We start from the raw sequence: 24,613 nt of genomic DNA, 5'->3' as shown, positions 1-24,613 counted from the left end.
TAAACAAATTAGCTATCGTTTTGGAGCTATTTATCAACATATAAGATACCAAAGCATTTATCGAAACAGACTAATTAAGCATAATCGCCACACCAGCGTAACCAATAAGTCATTTTTTTCATCCCCACCCCTCGTTATGGATCGACCCACATGATGACGTCCACCAATCAGAATCAAGCGCATATTTTCAAACAGAACAAGCGACTGCCAGGCGTTACAGTTGTTGGTTGAGTTTGTTGCGAGCAATGATTTAGTTTTTTCTAATTTCGGTATAGTTATTATATGGTTATTGGGTGGTTCAACAGTAACAGGAATGGCGGAAGAATCTGCCGTTAAAGTCTGTGTTCGAGTGCGTCCTCTTATCGAGCGGTGAGTTTTGAGCCAACATGAGAGACAAAATCTTCAGCTAACTTAACGTTACCGCTAGCTAACGCCGATTTATCGTTATTAGTTAACGTCAACAATGATTCAGTGGTTTCGGCAAAAGGTTATTCAAAATCAACTGTATAGCCAGTATTTATTTGAACTGCACTTTCCTCTTGTTTTAGTGGTCTGTATAGGATTTCTATAGATCCTGGCGAACTTCTTTAACTCGCTATGTACAAACAAATAAATATCCTGAACAGTTAAATAAACTATTGTATGTCTAAAGCAATATTTGTTTACATATACCAACATGTCAATAACTTAATCACGAGTGCATGTAGTTAAATTGTGGTTTAAGTGTGGCTTTCTTTACACCATACACCAGAGAACCAAGCCCATAATCTGACGTTATTAAGAGACAACCTGGAGCCTTTACACTACAGTACATTGAATTGGAGACATTGTGGACAAGTGGAAAGTTTCAGCTTCTCCTTTTTGCTAAACAGTTGATTATGTTGTAGGGCTGATGCCACCAAAACATGTTGGTGTTGTCACAAGTCAGCCACCCACTCGCTGTCACAGAGCAGCGCTGAACTAAGAAAGTCTTTGTTTTCTTGCGAGTCGCTATTTTCCTGGGATATTATGGACTACTAATGTCTCTCCTTGCAGGGAGGAAACTGCTGCCACAGAGAATGCCGAGCCTGTCCAGCTGTACTGGAAAGCTGAGAAGAAATCCATCCAGCAGATTGATGATGGGAATCCGACCAAGAGCTTTGGTTTTGGTATGTTTTGCAACAATGTTCCAGCAACAACAGCCGTGTATTTGAAAACTGCATGTTACAGACTGTTGATTGCAGATTGCTTGAGGTTGCTTTTGTGTCATCTGTGAGTATGTGTTTTTCCTGAAGTCTTTAAGACACAGTTATATCAAATGATCTTCCAATGAAAGCATGAATTGCAGATTAGTTTATTCGATATTTTATGCTGCAATTTGCAAACTCAAGCTAGTGCAGCATCACTAAGAACCCCAAGGTGTCTAGACCTCCATCTGAATCTTTAGTATTTGGTAAAATCTCAGCATTTAACTTATAACAAATTAGGAAATGTGTTTATTGGATGTTGTGGTCTTTGTAGAGCTCAATGTGTTGAGCATGGCAGCACATGATTTGGAATTTGATTCATACACTCATGATTACTATAAGGAGAATGTAAGCATCCACCAAATGTCATATGTAATATATTTTGTTGTACTTTTTTGCTGTAATTTCATGTTTTTTTGGGTTTTTTTTTTAAACAGACCGAGTGTTCAGTGCTGATGAAACAACTCATCAGCTGTACCAGGACATTGCAAAGCCTTTGGTTGTTTCCACTGTTGAGGGATACAATGGTACGTGTTTAAATTGAATATAACCTGCCCTGTAGTGCAGCGTTCCCCCTCCTTTTCACCACCTTATTAATGAACATGTGGCAGCATAACCTTTTCTTTTTGTATATATTTAACTTTTCCATGTTTGATCCTTAGGAACCATATTTGCTTACGGGCAGACTTCATCTGGAAAGACTTTCACCATGATGGGGAGCGACCTTATTCCAGGAGTGATACCTCTGGCCATGGAAGATGTCTTCCAGACTATTAAAAATGTGAGGGTTGTATCACATCTTTGAAATCTGCTGAAGTTTATTGTATAATCCATGCTATTTGTGACCAATGGCTCGTCTTTTGTCTTTTAGTTTCCAAAGAAGGAGTTCCTTCTCCGTGTGTCTTACATGGAAATCTACAATGAAACCGTTACTGATCTGCTTGTTGACAGCTGGAAGAGAAAGCCTCTGGAAGTCCGTGAGACAATCAATGTAAGTGGGATAGAGGTTTTTTTTTTTTTTTTTTTTTTAAAAGATAATAATGATGATAAGAATAATCTTTATTTATAAAGCACTTTTCAAAACACAGTTATGAAGCTCTTTACAAAGGAGTAAAAATAAAAGGGAAACATCAAGTTTACAGCAAAAGCAATGAAGACAAGAACCTTAACTAAACCATAAAAGGGACATTAATGACAATTAATAAGGAATCATTACATGAATGCAAGTCTATAAAAGTTTTCAGAGGTGATTTAAAAGATAATACTGATTTAGACAGCCTAAGCTCCTTAGGAAGGTCATTCCAAAGTCTATGAGCCCTGGTTGCAAAAGCCTTAACAAGATGTACTTGCTAGTTTTGCATGATGTAATGATGCATATATGCAATTGTGCACTGACAATTCCTCTGTGTGCAGAAAAACATTTATGTTGCTGACCTGACTGAGGAACTGGTTACTTCTCCTGCACAAGCCCTGGCCTGGATTCGGAAAGGAGAAAGTAAGATCTGAGCTTAATACCATCTATCAAGAAGAATCATTACATGTAATCACTGCAGACTGAGTTTAACAGCCACATGTTTTCTTTTTCATATCGACTCCACCACCTGCCTCTCTAGAAAATCGGCATTACGGAAAGACAAAAATGAACCAGCGGAGCAGTCGCTCGCACACGATTTTCCGAATGGTAAGCAAAGCTCAACGCGGCATGATGGATTTTAGAGAAGTCGGCGCTCTGTTTCATGATTTTTTCCCCCTCAGATCTTGGAGAGCCGTATAAGGAGTGACCCAGGATTGGGTGAAAATGCTGACGGGGCCATTATTGTGTCCCATTTGGTAAGTTTGTCTTTCTTTCTTTCTTTCTTTTTGTCTTTCTTTCTGTCTTTCTGTTTTTGTGTTTCTTTCTGTCTTTCTTTGTTGTGTGTATGTGTCTTTCTGCCTTTCTTTTGTGCATGTGTGTCTTTCTTGTGTGTTTGTTTGTTTCTTTCTTTCTTTCTTTCTTGTGTCTTTCTTTTTTCTTTCTTTCTTTCTTTCTTTCTTTCTTTCTTGTGTGTCTTTCTTTCTTTCTTTCTTTCTTTCTTTCTTTCTTGTGTGTCTTTCTTTCTTTTGTGCATGTGTGTTTCTTTCTTTCTTGTGTGTGCATTTATTGTTATGACTATTATTTGCTCAATGACAATTTTCCTATCCGTTTTCCACCAGAATTTAGTTGATCTGGCTGGATCAGAGAGAGCAAGTCAAACAGGAGCGGAAGGTAAGCTGTTTTAGTTAGCATTATTGTTAGAAGCCGCATAAACTGCTTAGTAGATGTGATCTTATTTGAGAAGTAACTGAGTTACTCTGTACACCCAAGTAATCTACCTGTTTTGATATCACAGGCGCACGTTTCAAGGAAGGTTGCAATATCAATCGTAGCCTGTTCACACTCGGCCAAGTGATCAAGAAGCTGTCTGATGAGAGCCAGAGGTGGGTGAAGAATTGGCACACTTGGTTAATGTTATTGACTGACTGAATTTCAAGATTATGAAACTATGAATAGCGCTTAATTTCTACTTAAAGTAAAAAATACCATTCCTTTCTAACAACTGTAAATTTTGAGTTTAAACCACATTTAAGAGGCAAAGTTCTAACAAACATTGTACAAGTGTGAAATGACTCCGGACACAAAGGTTCACAGTGTGGTTGGACTGTCTAAGAACATAAGAACAAGAGAATGTTTTTGGAATGACTTAAATTCATAAATTCAAGGCATTGAAATTTGCAAATGGCATTTTCTCTATTCAGGGGTTTCACAAACTACAGAGACAGTAAGCTAACCCGTATCCTGCAGAACTCCTTGGGTGGGAACGCAAAAACGGTCATCATCTGCACCATCACCCCCGTCGCGTTAGATGAAACTCTCAGCACTCTTCAGGTTGGTGGAATCTTTAGATTTCTGTCTTGGACCCTTTATATTAACTCACTGTTGACATTTGATTCTTGATCACTATACTAATAATAATTGTATTAGTTGTTTTCTGGCCCCTTGTTTGAGGCTTGTTGATAAAGACTAGAGCAGGGTAGGTAACTCCCAAAATCCAAGACAATCTGTCCAGAAAGTACAGTTATAATGCAATTCTAAAATGAGATTTGAACCACTGGACAGCATGAAACGGTGACCAAAAAAACAAATCTGGTGATGTTTGACTGAATTTATTCTCTTAAGAAATGTTTGTCATTTCATCTGTCAGTTTGCCAGTACTGCAAAGAACATGAAGAATGACCCTCACGTCACAGAGGTGTCTGATGACGGGGCTCTGCTCAAAAGGTATCGCAATGAAATAGTGGACCTCAAGCGACGGCTTCACGAGGCAAGTTTAAAATACTTATACTCATTATTTTCCCTGAGTCATGCTCTTTGTTTCTCCTATCTCTGCAATACTGTTAGCTCCATTACAGCATAATTATCTACCCACTAACGTCTGGATTATCTACACCCCACTGTAGGTTTCCTCCGTCACACAGACCACGGCGACTGAGAAGAAGGTTCTTTCCCAGCTCCTGCAAGAGAAGGATCAGCTCCAGAAGGAACAAGAGGACAGGATCAGGAACCTCACCAAACTTCTCGTCACCAGCTCAAACTTTCCTGTCCAAAAGGTAACTACAGCTCAAAATGTGATTTAAAATTTAGGTAGCTTTCTCCTCATTTCTTCATTATGACCCTCCTTGTTCTGTCGTCCATCCAGATGCCAAAACGAAGGGTTACATGGGGAGGAAAGCTGCTTCGGCTTGCCCAATCATCGGACTGTGATCAAGGTGTGTCGGACCTCAGTTTTGCCGAACCTTTAACCCGGAAGAGGAAAGCTGATCGGTCTTGTTTATCGGAGCTGGCCGAAGGTAAGAATGAGCTCATATGAATATTTCGTTCTACACACATTGCAAATCATAATGTATATGATACAATGGCCATTTCATTCACACATGATGCACTTCATTCTTATTTTGTTCAATGGCTGCTTTCTGTATTTTGTCAGATGACGAGGACTTTGATTCTCGTTGGGAAATTCCTGATGAGCCTTCGTATGACATGGATCAGAACTCTGTGACTGTTCGTAGCTTTGGAGACAGGTGAACATTGCCATAGTACTAGTATCTATTTCAAAAGATCAAATTATAACATCTGTGGGTAATACAATGTCAGAATTGGCCTTTGAGTGTTTGTAGGAAAGAAGGCTATAGTAATTGAACACAATTGTAATCTGTATGTTTTTTTTTGGGGTTTTTTTTTCCAGTCCCAAAGAATTTGTATCTCCAAACCGGATGCATGAGCTTTCAGATAAAGTGTCCAACCTTGAGCTGCAGCTGGACATTAAAACTCGTCAGAAAGAGGAGGCCATGAAGAATGCCGAAACTTTAGGTGGGAAAGTGGCAGAGTTGGAGCTCCAACTGGGAGCAGAGGCCCAGCAGAAACAGGAAGCCCTGGAGAAAATGGAGACAACGGAACAGAGGGTGGTGGAGCTGGAGCTCCAGCTCCAGACAGAAGCTCAGCAGAAATTAGAGGCTGTTGAGACGTTGGAGTTGAGAGTTGCAGACCTGGAAAGACAACTAGAAGAACAGAGCCAAACGCCCGGTGAAGCTGACGAACAGGTTTGCCATATGTTTAGAATACCCAGCCTCTGTTTTAGAAGTGAGAGTAGAAATCCTAGATTATAATCCAGAGAGGCATGAAATAAGACCCTTTGCACACTTTTATATTCATTGTTTTAGACCTGGCTTGCTTGTTTTTGTGCTAAGCTTCTGTACCTTGTTTTCCAGATGAGAAAGGAATTTGCAGAGACCATCCAGCTGTGTGAGACCCTGGTTTCAGAGAAGGTAATGCAGAGTCTTTAAATAGTGGTCTATTGTAGGAATTGCCCTTAGTTCTCAGTCCATTAATTCTTCTTGGGGACCATATACCTTCTCTACACCCGTCATGGTTGTACTTGGGTTTTTAGTCAGCTTTGATGGTCCTCACACAGATCAAATTGTTTGTTTATAGGAAATGGTGGCTGCTGAGCGACATTATTTGAAGCAGGAGCTGGATAACTTGATTGAGCAGACTGAAAGCCTTCAGAAGGAGAACGCTGCACTTTCTCAGGAACTGGAAGAAAGGAAAGAGATGGATGAGTTTGAATGTCTCGAGGACGCATGCAGGACAGAACATGAGGTAATGTTTTTTTATTCATTTCAGACTCTACTTAATCATGGTAACGGCAACACAACCTAGGACAGTGGAATTTATATTGAGATGTGTTGTAAAATGTTTGATTGGGTTTGTTTGCTTTTGTTTTCTTTCACAAGGCAAATTAATTTGCTTTACTGAATGCAATTTTCAAAGTGGTTTCAGACTTAGAAGTTGTTTCTCATATGCCTGTTTTTAATGAAGTGTGATTATTTTTTATTAATTTTTTTTAAATGTTTTAGGATGATTTGAAAAATGAAATTTCTTCCCTGAAGAAGGCCGTCGAATCCTCTGAACTCAAACGCCTAGAGCTTGAGGTAAGACTGCACGCTATTAGACAGCTGAATGCAGGGCTGGAAAATCTGTTAAATTATTTAATAATTTCTGGTCTGGAAACTTTCAAAAGAAGACTTGTAAAAGAATAAAAGTGTTTGTCAGACAGTATTTTCTGTGAGGAATAATTAATAATAATATTGTAAGTTATAGAGTGATATGGCCTAGTTGACAGTCATATTGCCAAGCCAATCTTCAATTACAGTCAAGAAATGCAGGTCTAGCAAACGTAGGGAATTTTGAAATGGAAAATATGTAGCAACCCTGTGACTATCACAGGGGAGAATTTTCATTTGTGACAGTTTTGTAAAACCCCTCTTTTATTATTTTTGAAGACCAAACTGGGAACCATGTCAGAGGAGCTGAAGAAGAAATCTGATTGGGTAGAGGAGCTTCAGAGCATGGTATGTTAGTGTGTTTTATAATGCCTGTCTCATTACTGGTAGGGTATAGCCTACCTCATCACTACTTATCTGAAAACAGAGTTTACAAAGTGCCTTATATATAAATAGAAGAAACTGATTTGGGATTTTGAAAAGACAAATGAAGATAAATGATGACATAAAAGTGATTTTTAAGCAAAGATATAAAAGAAGATACAGATTTAGCCAGAGTTCCACAATCTGCAGGACTCAGATCATGAAAACCAGGTCAGCTTTGGTCTTGAGTCTGAGACTCGGGCCTAATCTGTCATGTTGCCTCCTTCCAGAGCGGAAAGGACTTGGTGCAGCAGGTGACGCAGCTTCGCCGCTCTCTGGATGACGCAGAGGGACTCAGTCGAGACACAAAGAAGGAATGGGCCGTCCTGCGCAGCCAAAACATTGCCCTCAAGGAGAGGGATGTAAGTGGGATACACACACACACACACACACACACACACACACACACGGTCCTGCCTCAGACAGTGGCCCTCTACTCAAATGAATGTAATTATGGGATAAAATGCATAAAAAAATACATACTTGTAAATCTTTACTATGGCTGGTTTATTTATTCTTCCAGCTACTTTATGTAGTCTAAAAATTGGCTGGTAAAATGCTGAACATGGCCATGCCATACTGTTTGTATGCACATAGCTATTCAATGTTTAATGTATGTGAGAAGAGTTTATTTTTCAAAATGGATGCATTGCAACTGATCACTATTGAAAGATCATCCATCATCTCCATTTTTCTGGAATATTGAGTATACACACTGTAAAAGATCAATTTGCCAAACAAAGATTTTGGTTACTTAATATCCTTTTAAAAGGCACCACAATTTGTTTTCATTTTATGCTATCAATCATTTTGTATTAGGAGGTGTGACTTTGTTTTTTTCCAAAAGGTGGTTATTATTTAACGAGTGTGATATGTATAGTCTGTCTATTGTATGTGAGGTCCTGTTGCCTTGGTACCATGTATACCTGTATATTGTGAAACTGTAACATGTCAATATGCCTGTTCTAGTGTCACCAAGACAGATTACTATACCTTTTTGATTTGTTGTGCCTATTGGTTTAAGTGATTCTAATTCACATTGCCTCACCCTCTGTTTCTTTCCATGGTCTCCTTTCCAGGAGACCCTGACTACCAGCTTTGACAAAATGGAGGCCGAGGTGAACACTCTGCGCTCTCAACTTGAGGCAGAGAAATCGCGTTTCAGAAAGATGCAGACGGACCTCCAAAAAGAGCTGAATGTTGCATTCGAAGAGAATACCAAGCTCACCACTCTCCTGGATGGCAAAGTCCCGAAAAGTAGGTCTAAAGTCGGGTGGTGTGGGTAGCATAACCATTTTAATGTTTTGCTTTTTGTAGAATTTAATCAGTTTATTTTTTGACGCCCTTTCAACCAAGTACATTTATCTTAATTAGCTTTATATAAGAAAGTGTCGCCAAAAACAGCAAAATTGAAATCAGTAATTTAAAAAACGGTTCTGCGCATGAGAGTATGAAGTGTAATTGAGGGTATGAGGTTGGCATGTGGCATAGTCCATTTGAAGAAAGCAAGGTACAAGGACATTTTTATGTGGACTTTATTCAGTCAGTAAAGTCTGATGTTCTAAGATGGAGTTCACTGTTCTCAGATCTCATAGACAGCGTGGAGCTGGAGAGAACAGTGGCTAACCTCAGTAAGGAGCTGGCTGCCTCTCGTGACGCAGAGGGAGCCCTCCAAGCCCAGCTGGAGGAGCTGTCTTCACTTCCAGATAAGGTGAACGACTTCATGAAGCAGGTGAGCGCTCCATCCAACACATTCTGCATTACCAGACTTGATCAAAAGTATTTATTTTAGAAATTTGAAACCTGTCAGATTCCGTATATAATTTCATTTGGGGAAATGGCTAGATGTCATTCATTCAAAGTAGCAGGACGATTGCCGCACTTGACAAGGATCCACTGTTATCATGTGATAACAATGCAAACTGCTGTGGAGCAAGAATGAAGTAGAATGAATCTTCCACCACATTGACGTTATTTTTTGTCTTTTTCTGCTGTCCCAGGTGTGTGAGCTGACTGAGGAGCTGTGCACTGTCCAAACCCAGAGGGACGGCCTGCTCTCTACCCAAGCTCACAGCCAGGAGGAAGCTCAGCAGCTCAGGGAGTCCCTGCAGACCGCCCAGGATGGGATTATCAGAGTCCAAGGAGAGCTGAGCGCCGCAGAGCTGAGGGAAAAGGACCTGAGTCAGAGGTGTGCCGATGCCACGGAGCAGCTGGATACGCTCCGGTCAGACCTGGAGCGCTCCGATGCTGAGAAGAGCCAGATCCTGGCTACTGCGGAAGAGACAGGCTTGAGGGTGAGCTACGTCTCCTGTGAATATGGATGCTTTTTGATTATCTTTCAGAATGTGTCTCTCTGGATTGGTAATCTCATTAAAGTTATGTATTCACCAGCCATGTTGAGACCAGTTGATAAGAAAGGTGTCTTTTTGGAACCAGGCTGTACTGTTGAAGGAATATCATATCATATCATTTACTACAAAGTTATGATTTGTTTTCATTTTAGCTTGACGAGAGTGACCGGCAACGAGCATCGCTTGAAGAAAAATTGAATGAGATGCAACAACTGCTGAAGGATTTGGAGGAGAAGCTTGCTGACAGCGAACTTTCCAGAACCACGGAAGAGGAGATTGGCAAAGAACTTCAAGAACAAGTGCGGCACTGATGCTACTTGTTTAATTATATTGTTGTTGTAAAGCTGACATTTCTGAATAATTCTCAGTAATTTGTCATCAATGGAAACAAGCCACTTCTAAATTGTTCTTTCTTTTCCAGCTAAACCAAATAACTGAGGAGCTTGAGAGAGTGCGAGCTGAGAAAGACGCTCTCCTGTCTGATAAGTCAGTCGGTGTTCAGAGTTCTGCAGAGGAGATGGAAGAGCTGCTCTCTAAAGTGACTACTGTCACTGAGGAGAGAGACCAGCTCAAGATGGACCTGCAGAGAAATGAGGAGATGGTGAGTTATCAAGTGACTGTAGCTAATCCAAGTGACTGTCACTTGAATTTCGAGCATAGCCCTTTGACACGCTCGAGATTTGAGATTCTCACTTTTTTTAAATGCTGGTTAAATTATTCTTTTTGCAACTCTGTCATAAACATTTCTTAAATTACAACTGCTCTGTTGGTTTTCATAAAAGCTTGGGATGCTAAGCTGCTTACCATTTTTCTCAAGTTAAGGGCCTTTGTTGCATGTCTTCTCTTGCTCTCATTCATCCTGTCACATTGATTTAAAACTATCCAATTAAGAAGTAATGCCATAAACGTAATCTCAAAAGCAACATTTGTCATCAATGTAAACAAGTTTAAATGGGTTTTGCTTTCCAGCTAAACCAGCTGACTGAGAAGCTTGAGAGAGTGCGAGCTGAGAAAGACGCTCACCTGTCTGAGAAGTCGGCCGGCGTTCAGAGTTGTGCAGAGGAGATGGAAGAGCTGCTCTCTAAACTGACTTCTCTCACTGAGGAGAGAGACCAGCTCAAGACGGACCTGCAGGAGAATATAGAGATGGTGAGTGACTGCATAGATAATCCAAATGTGAAAATGCTTTTGACAACAGTTTTGTTAATTTCCCTCAACTGTTTTGAGCCTTTGCTGTAAACGCTTGTTTTGGCCTGTCTCAGTACTTCAAGCATAGTCCTTTTAATATAAGTGAGATTATTATAATTTTTTTATATAACAGATGATTGAGAATCAAGAGGAGCTCAGGACAGCCCTGGAGAAGAATCGTGAGCAGAAGGAGCAGATCAAACACCTGGAGACAGCACAGATGTCCACACAGGACAGTCTTGCCAATGAGAAGTCTATACTCCAGCTAGAGGAGCTGCAGAATCATGTAAGACCTTGTGCTGCATCAGGAAACCAGGTTTCTTTGTGCAGTATGCTCTCTTATCTGGAACCCTGTAATTGAAATAGTCTGTGATTATCTCTAAAAAGATTTACTATAAATATTCTTTGATAATAAACCGAATACAAACTTGAAATTGTCCCCAATTTGAAAGATGAAATTTGCTTTCCTTTAACATCCAAGTGTAGGTATCTACATAGGTACTCTCTCAAAATACCACAAGGGGTGGTTGCATAATATCCTGTGTATGAGTAAATGAATGCTAATTTGAAATTTCCACAATTTGAAAGATGAAGACTCTAACTGAGGAGCTGCAGAGTGTGCGATCAGAGAGAGACAGTCTGCTGTCTGAGAGGACGACCAACCCCCAGTCTTCTACAGAGGAGGTGGAGAAGCTGCTCTCTAAAGTGACTTCTCTCACTGAGGAGAGAGACCAGCTCCAGGAGATACTGGAGGGACTGAGACAGGAGAAGAACCAGCTCAAAGCAGACCTGGAGGAGAGGATGGAAATGGTGTGTTAATTTGTTTTTTACTTCTCTAAAATGTTGTCAATTTACAAATATTGATTCAAAGCCACTGCTGGGAAGGAAAAAAGGAAAGAAACATTTTTCTTTCACAGGTTGCACAATCCCACACTGGGCTGAACCAGCAACAAATGCTAAACTCAGAACTGCAGGCAGATGGCGAACAAGCATCCCAGCTTCAACAACAAGTAAGGGAGAGTCTTCTATTGACATTCTGATGGACGGATGTTTTGGAAATGTAAAAATATTTGAATTTTTTAATGTGGCCATTTCCCCCCTTTAGATAGAGCAGCTACATGTCACTCTGCAGACTGTCACTGAGCAGAAGAGCCAGTTGGAGAGTGATCTGCAGCATAACATGGAGATGGTGAGGGATTGTGTTTTTGGTCAACTTGAATCTGAGGTTTTAGGATTTCAATGTAATCATGCTGCCAGTGGTGTGAAAGAACAAGCTTGTGTTTTTGTAATTTGTTCTTTTATGTGCAAATTTAAAATTTTGATAAACTATACACAAAGTGCATTTACAACACAACTACACACAAAGTGCTTATTAAAGCAAATTATTTTCTCATGTTTAGGCTGCGGAGACTCAAAGCCGTCTACATTCTCTTCAAGAGCAGCTCCAAGAGCAGAATCAAATCAACTCTGACCTGGAAAGACTAAGCCAAGAGAAGCAAGCTCAATTTGAACAACAGGTTTGTTACTTGAAGCATGTTTATGAAACAATTAGAAAAGATCTTATTCTTAGTTAACAAAGCAAATTCTTCATTGTTGTAGCAATGGCCTTGGGGGGGAGTACTTGCTTTTGGAGGGAGGACTCTCTCTCACTCACTCACACACTCACCCAGGAGCTGCCCAGTATGACCACAGAGTAACTGCTGAGTTAACCACTCAGCAGCTCCACTGGAAAATTTTGAGGTTTTGTTAATTAGATGTCAGTGAGTGAGAGAGAATCTCTTTTATTTTCCCTATCTATATTTTCTTAGCCAGGCCAAGCATCCAAGCATTCAAACTGGCAACCTCTCAGTTGCGGTCCCCCTTTTCTATCCTTTGAGGTACACATTTTTCCTCCATTTCTAGGCTGCAGAGACTCAGGGGCTTCTACATTCTGTTCAAGAGGAGCTCCAAGAGCAGAAGCAGAAGAGCTCTGACCTGGAGAAACTGAGTCAGCAGAAGGAATCTCATTTAGAGCAACAGGTGAGTTAAAATGTTAATGAAAGATTTTAAAACGGTCCTTTATGTTCATTGAGCTGACTGCTAATTTGAAATTTTCCCATTCGGACAGATCAAGACTCTAACTGAGGAGCTTGAGACTGTGCGAGCAGAGAGAGACGGTCTCCTGTCTGAGAAGGACAACCTCCATAGCGAAGGGAAGGACAACATTCATGCAGGAGAGTTGGAGAAGCTACTCTCTTCTCTCACTGAGGAGAGGGACCAGCTCCAGGAGATCCTGGAGGGACTGAGACAGGAGAAGAACCAGCTCAAGGCAGACCTGGAGGAGAGGATGGAAATGGTACAAATTGAGAGCATCTGTCATTTGTTCAATCTAAAACTGTATTCTTTTTTAATGTGTAGGAACTCAGTTGATTGTTCACTGTCCATGTCGTTCAGATGCAGGGCGAGTTGCAGCAGCAGCACCTAAGCTTTGAGCAGCAGTCGCTGAAAGAAGAAGAACAAGCTCAAAGACTTGCACAGGTCAGATCATGTCTCATGTGCAGTGGTTAAGTTATTCTCTTGGTATGTCATAGCTAAAATTGATACCTTGATGTTTTGAATTGTAGTGTTATTTTTGTTCAACAGGCATTTGTCACAAAATGGGGAACACATTTTGAATATCAGTCTTTCAGAAAGCAAAAAACAACTTGTTGCATTATTTGCATTTCTCAGTAAAACCAGTGAGGGCACAAAGCTAGCTTGTTACTTATTTGAATTGCTCATGCCTCAGCTGTTTCCTCAGGCTGACAAATACCTGGGGAGGAAAACTAACTGACTAAAACGGAAAATGCCAAAGTATTCCTTAAGTGTGTGTGATCGATTTAATGCTGTACGGTGTTGCAGATCCAGCAGCTTGAGGAGCAACTGGAGCGAACTAAAGAGGAGTTGAGCCAGCTGAAGGCTGATCTACAGGAGAATGTGGAGATGGTAAGGCCTTTTTTTTTGTTTTTGTTTTTTTCAGAACACTCAAATGAGTTATGACTGGATAAATAAGAGTAAAAGCATAAAATTTCGCTTAAAGTTCAAAGATTATATGTACCATGGCGTTTTAATCTCTTTTATCGTTTTTAACTGGATTAATATTAAAACCTAAAATTGAGGCAGCCAAAGGCTTCCCTTTATTATAGCAGATTGGTTGGGTTTGTTTTGATCCTGCTTTTGTACAGCACTTTGTGACTATGTGCAGGAAAGTTCTGCACAGGTCAGGTTTACTTATCTGGTGGCAACAATTTTTCAGATGATCGAGAACCAAGAGGAGCTCAGGGTGGCTCAGGAGAAAATCAGAGTTCTCAAGGAAGAAGTCAACGTCCTGAAGACTCAAAAGGCCGAGCTGGAGAGCAGAGCGAGCAGTGGGGGTGGTGCAGAGAATACCTTCCAACTAGAAGAGCTTCAAAACCAGGCAAAGCTACATTTCTTTTATACACAAAGAGTATAAAAGAGACATTGTGCCCAACGCTGGTTACAGTCTTTGTCTCTTAAAGTCCTGATTAGTTTGATTGACTTTTTGACAAATGTCTAAACTCCATTCAGTTTGAAACGGCTCGGCTCTGAACTTACCTAACCATAACTGTTTGTCAGATTTTGGCCAGTTTTCATCTTGATAAGTTTATGTTGAGCAGGCCAATCCATACGGGGATACTTCACTTCTAAATTAAAATTAGCTGTTCATTCTTCAATCCCCACAGATTGAGCGGTTGACAGTGGAGATCGAGAGTGTGCGTGCAGAGAGAGACAGTCTGCTGTCTGACAGGGCAGCCAACACTCAGACTTCTACAGAGGAGATGGAGAAGCTGCTCTCTAAAGTGACTTCTCTCACTGAGGAGAGAGACCAGCTGCAGGAGATACTGGAGGGACTGAGACAAGAGAAGAACCAGCTCAAGGCAGAGCTGGAGGAGAGGATGGAAACACTACAAACTGAGGTGTGTGTCAGATTGGTTTAGATTGGTTTTTATTGTCCTTTTTTCACAGCTTCAGCATCTGCACACGATGTGGTAAAAAAACAGTAAAAAAAAAAAAAAAAAAAATGTTGATAATAATCAGGCCCTTCATATTGTGTAATATTTCTGGTCATTTGTCTATTATATATTTTATTGTTGTGATTATTGTGTTTGTTTAAATTTTTTTGTATGTCTTACTCAAATCATTATAAGTTTTACCAGCGCTCCCAAATTTTATTTGCAAGTCACAGTTTAAATTTAGTTCTCATATGCAATCAAAATGACTTGTGTGTTGATTGTTTCGTTTTGTTTATTTTTCTTCCACAGATGGAGCAGCTTCATTCCTCTCTGCAGACTGTCACTGAGCAGAAGAGCCAGCTGGAGAATGATCTGCAGAATAACATGGAGATGGTGAGGAATTGTACCAGTTTATAAAATCAAATCTATTTAGTTTGGATTTGAGCTGTTTGGGATACACAGTTCCCGTTGATTTCTAATAGTTGATTAAGTATTTCAATGTTTTGGTATTTCATTTTATTTTAAGGCTACAACAACTCAAGGTCTTCTGCATTCAATGCAAGAGGAGCTCAGAGAACAGAAGCAAGTGAACTCTGATCTGGAGAAACTGAGTCAGGAGAAGGAATGTCTTTTAGATCAGCAGGTCAGTGACTTGTACCACAATCAGTCACCTATAAATCGCATATAAAGAAATACAAAATGCTTGTCTTCTGAGCTAGATGATCATTTTAACTCCTCCCTTCTTTGTCGCAGATGAGGACTTTAACAGAGAAACTGGAGCGTATTCAAGCAGAGAGAGACGGGCTCCTGTCTGAGAAGGCAGCCAGACTCCACAGTTCCACAGACGAGTTGGAGAAGCTGCTCTCTAAAGTGGCTTCTCTCACTGAGGAGAGAGACCAGCTACAGCAGATACTGGAGGGACTGAGACAGGAGAAGAATGAGCTTAAAGCAGAGCTGGAGGAGAAAATGGAAACGGTACGCTCTACAAATCATATGTTCATTTTGGATTCTTCTATGATCCAAGGGGAGTCGCTCAACACCTTTGGGTTCTCTCACTAAAAATATCCTGAAAGGGATCATTGAAGAATCCCGTATGATAGAGCTTTGTGGAAGTACTGTTGGGGGTTGTGAGCTTTTTGAGCTCTTTAAATAGCCTTGAACTTAAACTGTTTTCCTCTGTAAGCTTCAAGTCCAAGTTTGAGCTTGACTGCAGCTAGCGACAGAGAACATGAACAACTCTTGTGTTAACTGCAGATAGCAAAACAGTACTGGCATATTTTAAATGATTCCACCACAGCTCTCTCCAAAAATGCATATCCCAGAGTTTGGCAGCCTTAAGTAGTCGTATGTTGACAACTCATTTATGTTGTTTTTCAACTAGATCTGTGCCATTCAGGAAGAGCTAAAAGAGCAGGAACATTTCAACTTGCAGCAGCAGGCTGAGAGAGGGGAGCAAGAGGCCCAGCTTCAACATGAAGTAAGTCCACATCATTTTCTACCCAAGTTTTAATGTCACTGCTTTTTGTCATTTCTGTTTTTGACAATTGTCCTGTGATTGTCCAGATCCAGCAACTCAAAACTGAACAAACAAATACTGCAGAGGAGAATAGTCGGCTTCAGAGAGACCTGCAGGACAAGATGGAAATGGTGAGAGGTCTTCTTTAGTTATTAGGTGGCTAATAACTTCAGTAATGATCTATAGTGACTTATATTATGATTCCAGCAATCATTTCATGAGTGTTTATATTTTCCAAATGGTGGTTGTCTGGAAGTATTTTTAGGTCTCTTCAAGTGCTGAGATGTTACTAGATGTTGGATCGGGAATGTGCCTCAAATACTTCAACTCTCTTCTCCCTGCAGATGACTCAGGTCCAAGCCTCATTAAAAGAGCAGCAACATCTGAACACCCAACAGCGGGAAGAGAAAGAGCAGAAAGAAGCTCAACTCAAAAAACAGGTAAGCTCAAATTTTGAAAGTTAGGGTATTAGAAAGCAAGAAAATATCACCAGTTATACACTACAGCATTCAGAGAAATATTTGTAGAAAAATCATATCTGCTTTAGGCTTTTCTTTTCTTTTTTCTTTTTAATTTTTTAAAGTGAGTTGCATTTAACACTACCAATAATTTGTCCTCTGAGTGATGTCTCCATGACAAGTTATTCTACCTCATTAAAGGGAATGAGGCTGGGGATTTGAGGTGGCTATGCAGTTGATCACTAACAAGGCCCATCTCTCTGTGCATTCAAAAATCATTAAGTGGTGTTTTTGTTTCAGAGTAATTGCCATTGATTAGCTGTGATGCCTCTTCTGAACAACCTATGAACGTTTCTCTTTCCTCTTCATTCCCCACAGGTGCAGCAACTAGAGGAGGAGCTTCAAATGCTCAGAGAGAGGCAAATTCACGCTAAAGCCGAAACAGAGGCCTCACATCAGGTTTGTCAACAAAGTCCAGCTGAGTGATTGTTTTTTCTTGGACTTTTTCTCGATTTCCCAGTTTGAGTTTTCCTCATTTCCTCATTTCTCTCCTCCTATCAGTTGCTCAGTGAAGCGAACACGACCATCTCGGTGCTCAAAGAGCAGCTCACTAGCTTGGATCAGAGCAGCAACGACGTCAAGGAGCCAACAGCAGGAGGATTGTCATCAAGGCTCCAGGACTCAACTCTGCAGCTTCAGGTAGCGTTACCACTTAATACTTATACATCAACAGTTGGATGGCATACGCAAAGAAACACAAGTAGACTTCAATGAGAAACTGACTAGATTTTAGTGACACTTAACGCATATCTTTACAGGAGTCCTTCGGTAGATTCCAGCTCTTTGCGGACAGTTGTTCGAAGTACAACATCACACCGCTGGAAAAGGTCTTACAAGTGCAATATTCCCTGATGCACCCCCACTCTCTTCCGATACCCACCAAAAAGACCCACAGCGCTGTCTGTAAACTTTGGGTGCAGACTATTAGGACCCTGAGGAATACTACGGTAAATGCTACTAAGCAACCAATTGGATTTAGTTTGAGGTATTCTAGTTTCATAATTATAATAATCCGTGATCCGTTAATAACTAAATCCTGGTCTTTTTCTCTCCAGGTACTGCAAAAATGCTATGCCCAGGACTGCAAGAAGTCGTTTGAGGAGTTGGTGAAGAAAGACGTGGCCGTGTTTGAGGAGAGGCGGCTGCAGGATGTGCTGCTGTGCCGGGCGCAGGCTCCCAGCTACTCTGTGAAGGAAGACGACCTCCAGCCTCTGTGGGAGCACAGACTCTCTGAGCTGCTGGATAAGAGAGACTTCTACCTTCAGGTGAGCGAAAATATAGTCTTACATTTTAGGCATTTAGCGATTTCTCTTATCCGGAGTGTGTTAGAATGAGTAAATGAGCAGGTAGATGACACTTCGACAGGACACATGGCTATTGATGGACATGTTGGCCATTGTGGGGGTCAAACTTGTGACCTATGGATTATAGAGTGATCTCTCTAACCGCTAAGTCCCCCTGCTCCCAGTGTGTCTTCTGTCTTATTCCACAATGTTTACGTATCTCTTCAACATGTCTATTTGCAACTTTGTGATAAATGAGGTATGCGATATTGTGTTTGGATTGCAGAAAATGGCCAGCTTTTTGGAGAAACTGTGGGCAAACATGGCTACTTACCCCAGCGACTTGCTCAGAGAGGGGGAAAGGTTCAACGAGCAGCTGCAGGCGGTGTGCACCAACCAGCCGCTCAACTTTAGCGCACTGGAAAGCATCCTGAACTGCGAGCTGAACAGCCGCTCCGCAGTGGCACACAGCAGGAAAATGACTTTGCAGGTAGAGTTCATCACCGTTTTGCTGATCAGAAACGGGCACTGGAACTAAATATTTTCATCATTTCGTTTGACTCCTCATTGGCGCATCTGCACTCTGTGTTTTCTGCAATGTTTTTCCCTCAGTGTTATTGCTTATCTATCAATGTCTTATTTTACACCTAAATTCTGCAGGGCATACTTGATGAGCACAATGCCCTGTCCAAAGAGCTGGAGCTGCTCGAAGTTCAGGCTGATGCTCAGCTGAGAGAAGAGAGAAGCAAGACCTCCACTCTGCTGCAGGCGCTGGAGAGCGCTCCGCTCAAAATGGAGGTCGACCTTCTGAAGGACAATCAGCAACTTGTCCTGCAACTCCAGCATTCTGAGAAAGAAGTCAAAGTATGTCTGCCTGACTCGTGTTGAAGCATAATCCACCCTAGAATAGAATCGCACATCTGGTTCTGTTGATTGTGAACAATTAAATTATGACCCTAATCTGCAGTGTCATCAAGCGATACTTTTCTGGAGCTACCTGTGATTATGTTGTGTAAATTCTCATTAAGAGTAGACATGACAGTGTTTTTTTTCTGTTTTTCAGGCTCTGAATGTACAAATTGAGCAGCTGGAGGAGGCCCAGGTCAAAGCCAACGACAGGGTCTCCAACCACAAACAGGCCACCCAGCTCCTGCAGACGGAGCTGCAAGATGTCTGTGCACAAGTTCAGGAGAAAGAGAACGCTATCCAATCTCTCAAGTACAAACTGCGGAAGACTGAGGTATTAAGTACTGATATATCAAGGACTTGGAAGCAGAAGGCCTAAGTAGATTTTGATAAACTTTACAGGAGAGGCTAAACAAAAAGTGGACCTAACTTTGATCCACTGTTCATGAAAAGTAGGGATGGGATGATATATTGAAATGCAATATATCGCAATACAAACTGTGACAATATGTATCGTGGGTCAGAAAAATCACAAAGGAGATGGCTTGCCCATTCACAAGCTCTCCATTGAAAATATATTATTTGCACTTTGTAATGACATTTTTAAATTGTTTACCAATGCCATTGCAGGAAAGATGGCTCAGAAATGCACATACTTCTGCACTGCAGCTATTCTACTGTGGCCTGATTTTTGCTCAAGACTACTTGAAGTTTATCATATTACATGGCCAGTCCCCTTTGTAATATTTACCATCTGTTTTCTTTTTCTGGTTTAGGAGTATGCGCAGAAAAACGCATCACCCAGCGCTGTTGAGCTGGAGAAACTCCGGGCTAAATTGCTCAAAATGGAGGTGGAGCTGACATCGGCATCTTCTGAACACCAAGAAGAGTAAGGCTCCTTTGGCTTCAGTCTGACTTCAGTTTCTTTATTCCTTCATTCTTGTCTGATTTACTGAGTTCGAGTTACAATTAAGTATCGGAGGTTCCCTTCTATTTTATGTGTTTTCCAAGACGTGTTGGGTGGATAATAAATGATGACGTGTTACTGCTGGATTAGGATCAAATGCTGTCCGAACCTTCTCAGCTGCCTTCTTCCCACTTTCCTTATTTTATTTAAAGGAAAACCGTCGCAGGATTTATGATCACATGATTGATTGTTCTGACAGAGTTTATTTTTTCTCTCTCCAGGATCCAGAAGATGACCACACTGATTAATATCAAGGAAGACTCACTGAGGAAGCTGAAGGAGACGTTGAGGAAGTCGCAGCAGCAGGGCGAGGAGTCATGTAAGTGTTTTCAGCTCGCAACCCCCAAAAACACAGTGATACCTTCTTGCACTCCTCTGTTGCAGTTGTGAACATCCAGATTAGGGAACTTTAATACCATGTGATTTTTAATTTTCCTTATTGAATTTTTTTTTTGGGGGGGAGTCATGTAGAGGCTTCAAATATTTTTTATTTTATGAGGGGGGAAAAGTATGTATCAGAAAAATAAAAATCACAATACATGTAGATAATACATTAGATTATAGTAGATTAGATTATATTTTTGTCTCATAAAAATCTGTACATTGCCTCACGATTCCCCATCGTCTTGCAACTACCCAGGTTGAGTAAGTGGACTGAAAACAGAGCTGGAAACAGTAGATGTAATTAAGTGAATATGCCTTTTTTTTAATACTCAATTTCATGCTGATTGCTTAAAAAACAGAACTAAGACTTGAACCTGTGTTGTCATTCAGATGTAAAATTTTAATTGACTCCATAGACAACAAATGACAGAAGTATTCTGTGAACCCACAGTGTGTCTTTAAGGTTTTACTAGTACTAGACCCAGTATGTATCATTGTATCATCGTCACCTATACCAACTTTCTGAGTTCATTCTCTTTGGAGTAGCTCTCAATTTTACATGTTGTTTTCATGAACACACATGTAACTTTGTGGGCTTACTTTGCTACATGTCAGTCAAAATACTCACCCATATCAACAGATACAGGTGATGCAGAGGAAGAAAATGGGTGCATTAAAACAAACTACAGTGGCAAAATCAATTTTAACATAATAGTCTTCAAAGGCAAATTTGCCAAAGTGTGTATACTGAACTTAACTGGACGTTCGAAAGATCTTTGAAATATTTTTGTTCAAAGTGTATTTTTCACCTAATTCAAGAGGAAAAATGTACAAAAGGCGGATAATTGACACTCATCTAATGCAAGAATGTTGAATTCAGTCCTGCAGGGCGAGGACCTGTATGCCAGACTGACCAACCCCAAGGGTTTGGTCGTCCAAAGCAGCATTCTCCTGGAAAAGACCAAACTGGAGGAGGAAGTCAAACGGCTTCATGTCAAAATAACGGAGCTGGAAAGGTAACGGCATCGACCTGTTAACGGGTCGTACCGCTTTGAAATTTCTTTTTTTGAAAATTATCTTTTTATTTTGGAAAAGTCAGGAAATCTGTTACAATCAGTTCAATGCAGACAATAAATTCTAGTCTATAGCCATGTATATCCATAATCCTCATCCCTACTCTCCCACACACTCCACACTCTCATCCACACACACACACACACACACACACACACACACACACACACACACACACACACACACACACACACACACAGGGAAAAACAATAATGAAATAGGATATTGCAGCTACATTTCTTGTCTTTCCAAAAACTTTTATTATTATTATTATTATTATTATTAGAATATGAACTGTTTTTATGAATAGAGGGGATGCTCTTATAATGAATCACAAATTTAACAAGGAAAAAAAAGAAAAGAAATTAAACTTACACAAAATCTTGTTGTATAGGTGTTATATACTGAATCCATTTTTCCCAAATCCTTGTAAATTTGTTCTTTTTTTAGTCTCAGAGAAAAAGTAAGTCTTATGCTTTGACATTTCATGTGATTTAAATGCATTGTTACGGTCTGCTCTGATATCGGTCACCCCGCCACAACAGCTTGGTGTCCAGCCAACAAGCCGAGATCGCCAAGTGGAAGAGCAGAGCCATCAAGCTGAAGGAGAAGAGCCGGGTCGTGCCGGACAAGCCTCTGTCGCCCTGCACTCCCACCAAGAGACGACTCCCCATGACCTCGGAGAGCTCCAACTTCCTCAATTCGCCCAAAAGGTTCCTGGATTCTCCCAAGAAGCTGCTGGATTCCGCCAAGGTCTCTCTCCTCGACTCTCCCAAAAGCAGGTTCTTCGACGTCGACGCGAGCTCCGAGTCGCTGTCGAGAAACTGTCCCAAGCAGTTTTTCGACAATTCCAACCTTGGAACTATTCCAGGTAAGCAAACGCTTAGGTTTTACCTCCTTTGTACGGTAGTTTGCCCGTTTTTCATGTTATAAACAACGCGGCTGTTTCTTTTGCCAGAAATATCATGTGTTCCCGATGAGGATTCTCAAAGTGCAGACGAGGGTAATTGCTGTAAAGTCTATCTGTGTGTTTGGGAAATCACTGGGGTTTTTACTAACAGGAGCTTGTGCACTGGTTTGGGGGGTAAAAAACCACATTTTGGATTTTTCACTTAACGATGCTTCCACTGTTTCTTTGTGTCAATGTTAACAATTCTGTGATGATTATTGGTTTTGAAACCTGAATCAGGGCTGATGGGCTTCTCCTTGGATTGATCAATTTACACTTTTTGTATTTAAATATTCACATTAAGTCTTATTTGTTCAGGACGGACATCTCAGGCACAAAATTGGGCAAGCACTATATTTTGAATCAGAAAGCAATTACTTTCTTACTTTGTGACTACTGCCTGATGATAAATTTTGCAAGGTGTCCAGTAGTTGCACATATACAAAATACATTGTCGTTTTTTCTTCTAAGATTGTCACAGCAATTCGATTTGTTTAAAATTGTTTAAACACCATATATTATTTACATTTTTACAGTTTGCCAGCCAATAAAGCCCAAAGTATTCATTTTATGAGATGAAACAGAGAAAAGTACACTAAGTAAATCTTAGTGTTTGTGAAGCTGTAAACAGCAAATGTTTGGTATTGTTACTCTGACTAAAAACGATTAATCGATTATCAAAATTATAATTTATTAATTTTCTGTCTATTGATTGACTAATCGTTTCAGCACTAATATGAATGCAGACTTTTTCCTCATACTAAGTCTTACTTACAGCTCATAGTCCTAACTCCATAAGGTTCCAATGTAATTCCTGTCCCATGCATATAGTGTGTAAGATTTTGTCAGTGAAAAGATAACTCATTTATTTGATATGAAACGAATAGCTAGCCAACAGCAATCGATAAGAATAGAAATAACACTTTTGAACTTTATTGATTTGAAACATAAAAGACATTTACACCTTGGTAACAAAAAAAAAATGTCTTAAGGTTTTTAATGCAGGAGCTTCATACGATGGTGGGTGACTGTCACAGTTTGGAACATGTTCATCCAAACACCTTTTTATTCATTCATCATCACATTTGCAAACACAATTCATATTTAATTCTAATATTTTGTTCTTATATGAGCAAAATAAAAAGGGTCTGCAAAACATCTGTGTCTTTCTGTCCACAACACGGTCGGGTGATTTCACGGCGTTATGAACAGCGTAACCACAGGATGTTGGAGAGCAGTGAGCTTGGTCTGGTTTTGTCAAACCTTTTCAGCTCAATATTCCTTTGGCTTATAAACGTCTTCTGTCTTGTAGATGCGGCTGCGGGTGCGGACACGAAGGAGGAATGGTGGCCTCTGTCTCCCAAGCAAGCTGATCTTTGTAAAACCCAGTAACGCCTAGTTGTCCCATATGTGCAATTTTTATGTATTTTAAATGTTTTTTATGTGTTTTCCTTTTATTATTTTTCACTGTTCTGTCAAGTGTGTTATTGTCCTACTTTTATTCCCCAAAAAGAAATAAAACTTTTTCACATGGAGTTTGATTGGTATCTGGGTTTTTTTTTTTAGTTTTTTTGAAGAAATTTAATTGACAAATTTTTGTTTCTGTCGTGTGATCTTCATTAAATATGGGAAATGAGAACTACATAAAGAAATGGTGAAAGGACTTGCTACATTTATTTAATCTGTTTACTGAATTTATTGAGTCACTTTTAAACAGCTATAGTCCTATTGCTAAACTGCCTGTCCTTGCTAAAATACTGGAAACCTCAGTGAGTGATCAGCTGAAGGAGTTTCTAAGCTCAAACAAAATATCTCATCCAAATATCAATCAGGTTTTAGAAAACAACACAGAACAATTCCAGCAGCCTTAAAGGTTGTAAATGATTTTATTGAGTCCTTTGACAATAAAAAATGTTCAGATCTTTTTATAGATTTATTTGAAACTTGACCACACTATATTGAGGGAAAGTCTTATTAGTATAGGTGTATCAGAACAAATAGTTGGCTTGCTTCAAAACTATATCTCAGGCAGATCTCAGTGTGTTTGAGTTAATGTCTTCATTGGCGTGCCTCTGGGATCAGTGCTGGGTCCTCTTTTGTTCATTATTTATATCAATATATATTCTTGGTCAAAATGTGCCCAATGCATGTTTCCACTTTGATGCTGATGGCATGGTCACATACTGTATGGCTCCTGCACTAAATGAGGCTCTTGAACATTTGGAATTTGCATTTAATTTGTTTCAGTCTCAGTTG

At 40.2% G+C, this 24,613-nt stretch overlaps 1 protein-coding gene across 1 annotated transcript; it reads left to right on the top strand.

The window, feature by feature from the left end:
• Positions 1-254: 254 nt before the first annotated feature.
• Positions 255-23,858, top strand: cenpe (centromere protein E). Its single transcript, XM_071528434.1, has 57 exons — positions 255-369; positions 1,036-1,148; positions 1,664-1,753; positions 1,889-2,007; positions 2,098-2,217; positions 2,640-2,721; positions 2,840-2,907; positions 2,982-3,056; positions 3,420-3,471; positions 3,596-3,683; positions 4,002-4,131; positions 4,448-4,567; positions 4,704-4,853; positions 4,943-5,093; positions 5,231-5,324; positions 5,489-5,843; positions 6,012-6,068; positions 6,235-6,402; positions 6,660-6,734; positions 7,086-7,154; positions 7,460-7,591; positions 8,309-8,486; positions 8,816-8,961; positions 9,230-9,523; positions 9,733-9,879; positions 10,002-10,181; positions 10,550-10,729; positions 10,902-11,054; positions 11,357-11,578; positions 11,686-11,778; positions 11,874-11,957; positions 12,169-12,285; positions 12,671-12,787; positions 12,876-13,103; positions 13,202-13,285; positions 13,649-13,732; positions 14,043-14,204; positions 14,491-14,724; positions 15,070-15,153; positions 15,287-15,403; positions 15,514-15,735; positions 16,142-16,237; positions 16,324-16,407; positions 16,621-16,716; positions 17,113-17,193; positions 17,296-17,433; positions 17,553-17,741; positions 17,850-18,059; positions 18,364-18,567; positions 18,738-18,941; positions 19,141-19,317; positions 19,760-19,872; positions 20,172-20,269; positions 21,215-21,350; positions 21,954-22,279; positions 22,367-22,411; positions 23,670-23,858. Exons 1-57 carry the CDS (start codon positions 314-316, stop codon positions 23,747-23,749), a joined length of 7,767 nt encoding a protein of 2,588 aa, XP_071384535.1. The 5' UTR covers positions 255-313; the 3' UTR covers positions 23,750-23,858.
• Positions 23,859-24,613: the final 755 nt, after the last annotated feature.

This window comes from Centroberyx affinis, unplaced genomic scaffold (genome assembly GCF_046629955.1).
Source record: "Centroberyx affinis isolate AG114_WGS23_722 - 3 ecotype Tasmania unplaced genomic scaffold, CSIRO-AGI_Caff_v1 ptg001676l_1, whole genome shotgun sequence".
Lineage (NCBI taxonomy): Eukaryota > Metazoa > Chordata > Actinopteri > Beryciformes > Berycidae > Centroberyx > Centroberyx affinis.
Note: the sequence above shows the minus strand (reverse complement) of the source record. Positions and strands in the feature narration are given on the sequence as shown.

What these genes read in the sequence shown, in the direction of transcription:
- cenpe (XM_071528434.1), top strand. Translation starts at nt 314, where the DNA reads ATGGCGGAAGAATCTGCCGTTAAAGTCTGTGTTCGAGTGCGTCCTCTT. An exon ending in CTGGATTCGGAAAGGAGAAA is followed by an intron (nt 2,722 to 2,839) that starts GTAAGATCTGAG and finishes CTGCCTCTCTAG; the next exon opens with AAAATCGGCATTACGGAAAG. An exon ending in AAGTCAAACAGGAGCGGAAG is followed by an intron (nt 3,472 to 3,595) that starts GTAAGCTGTTTT and finishes TTGATATCACAG; the next exon opens with GCGCACGTTTCAAGGAAGGT.